At 36.9% G+C, this 2,500-nt stretch overlaps 1 protein-coding gene across 2 annotated transcripts in view; it reads left to right on the forward strand.

Moving 5' to 3' along the window:
• The window catches only part of LOC125037079 (regucalcin-like), a 10,205-nt gene extending 9,124 nt beyond the window's left edge, over positions 1–1,081 (forward strand). The window contains exon 7 of one of the 2 annotated variants that reach the window (XM_047630065.1): positions 355–1,081. In XM_047630065.1, the coding sequence (XP_047486021.1) occupies positions 355–618 (264 nt within the window). In that variant the 3' untranslated portion in view covers positions 619–1,081. The remainder of the gene's footprint in view (positions 1–354) is intronic. The other variant, XM_047630064.1, reaches the window with a different exon arrangement.
• The last annotated feature ends 1,419 nt before the right edge of the window (positions 1,082–2,500 follow it).

Raw genomic sequence — 2,500 nt, forward strand, 5'->3', positions numbered from 1 at the left:
CTCTCGATTCAGGGAGGGTCTGCAGCTTTTGATTATTTTGTTATTATCCTATTTTTTTATAATAATGAGAGGGTATTTTTTTCTTAGTTTGGTTGTGCGTGTTTGTTTCAAAAGATAATGAACATGAATTACATATCCAAATGACACACTTAATATTCGCTTGAAGAGTGAGAGTAAATCCATATAAGAATCTTGTAGCATATTTTACACCATAGCTTGATTGGTTAGGTGTTACGTGTTAATTTAAGTTAGGATTAATCTCTTGAAAGATGACTGGATAGTTTCCTTGTTTTGCATGTCTGTCGGGCTTTCCTGACCCGCAAGTGTTTTCTCACCCTCTCCCTTTATCTCTAGGTAATTTGCGTGGACCCGAAGGCAGGCAAAGTCATCAAGCAGGTCCCTATCCCCTCGAAGAACGTGACCTCGGTATGCTGGGGGGGAGCTGATTACTCCACGCTCTACGTCACTTCAGGAACCCTCAAGATGTCCAAGGAGGAGGTGGCTGCTAACCCTTCCTCCGGAGGTACCTTCGCCGTTTCGGGCCTGGGCACGAAGGGCCTCCCGCCTGTCGCCTTCAAGGTCGACCTCGAGAAGCTCCGGGCAAAGATGGCTGCGTGAAGGCCTCCTCCAAGATATCCGAGGCAGTAGTCTCCGCTCCGATCCAGTTCCTTTACTGTTCACACATATATTTATCGCGTATGTCAATCAGTGCCAAAAAAGGTTAACATTATTAGCATGAACATCATTAAGTAAAACAGATTCACATCAGTGACAGAGGTGAAGATATCGTCGACTTATTATAATCTGGATTAAGTCTATCACTTTTGTCTCATCTTATAAATGCTTTAAGCTGTATTTTATTTCCCATAAAACTTGAGCAAATTCTTCCTTTTATCTACATCCATTTATGTTTTGTATAAGTTCATCCAAGTGAACATCATTATAATTGCCATCAGAGACTCGTGCATACAGTATTTACTGTAAGGATTTCAGAGTCGAATATCAAGATACCTGTATATGCACATCGTATCTTAAATGTATAATGGTTAATATTTAAAACAAATAAATGTGCTTAAATAAACAAATTGTATGGAACTTAAATTTTTCTGCATTAACTGAGCACCATAAGATTCCGTAACTGAGCATTTAAGCCTATTTTGCTAAGAATAAAAACCCTAAGCAATCTGCTCAGTCACTAACCACATAAAATGACCATTTATAACATTTCCATTAAAAAGTAATCATATTTATTGTAAATTCAAAAAATGAACGAGATATAGGACCAAATCTTTCTGTACTTGTTTCGTCTTCTATAGGATGACACAATTTGGGAGGTATTCTCCAGATAAAAGTGTATTCACTGTTATAGATAATTACATTATTCACTGATAGATAAGGTACTGTATTCACCAATTGCAGATAGTCAAATACCTTATGCTGTTGCTAATGAATATTAGACAAGAATTAAGTTTTCTCCTTATACTTGGGGGGAAAAGAGGGGGAGAGGGGGGAGGGAGTGACACAGACAGACAGACAGACAGACAGACAGATAGATATAGAGAGAGAGATAGAGAGATAGAGAGAGAGATAGATAGATAGATAGATAGATAGATAGAGAGACAGACAGATATACGGAAGACAGAGACAGACAGATATACGGAAGACAGAGACAGACAGAGACAGACAGATATACGGAAGACAGAGAGAGAATCACAGTATTCTAAAAGCTTAAACCTAGATGCACAGGAATTTTGAAAAACAAATCTAAAATCCTTAGCCAAATGTACATGGCAGTCAAACCAGACCGCAGCAGATGCTATATATACCTGTGGCAGTTATTGGGTTAACATAACAGATTTCTCAAGTTCCTTCACCATTGTAAAAGGATCATGTTTTCAGATTTCCATTAAACGAATGACCAGTCTTGCCAAACCAGTTCAAACTTAACTGGTGCTACTTTTCCATTACTGGCTATAGAACTGCAATCAAAGTAATTTTCATCATAAGAAGTAGTTGAAGGTGACAAAAAAATGTCAACCACAGAGATTTCAAACTATTAAATTACCAAAGAAAAAAATATCCAATGGTACCACATACTCGAGCCAAAATTCCCTTGAGATTCCTTTAGTCCAACAAATACAGGCAATCAAACTGGCAGTAAGCAGTTTCCCTTTCTAAGACAGTTGTAACTCCAGCTTGGAGAATTATGGCCATGGGAATGTGCATCCCTTGAAACCTAGCAGTCACCATTTTAACTTGAAATGTCTCCTGCTTGTTGGCAAAAAAAAATATAACATTATGGGAAGTGTTTTTGATGTACAGTGAATAACTTAGGATTGCTAGTTATTATGGAAACAAGTTTTTTTTTGTTTTTTTTTTTGTAATACATGCACGGTCCTTTATGTAATAATTTCTTTTCAATTAATGAAATACAATAAGAATATTTTTGGAAAAAAGACAACAGATAATTAATTACACTAATTAATCTGACTTTTCTATA

The sequence above is a fragment of the Penaeus chinensis genome, chromosome 22 (assembly GCF_019202785.1).
Source record: "Penaeus chinensis breed Huanghai No. 1 chromosome 22, ASM1920278v2, whole genome shotgun sequence".
In the NCBI taxonomy this organism is placed as follows: domain Eukaryota; kingdom Metazoa; phylum Arthropoda; class Malacostraca; order Decapoda; family Penaeidae; genus Penaeus; species Penaeus chinensis.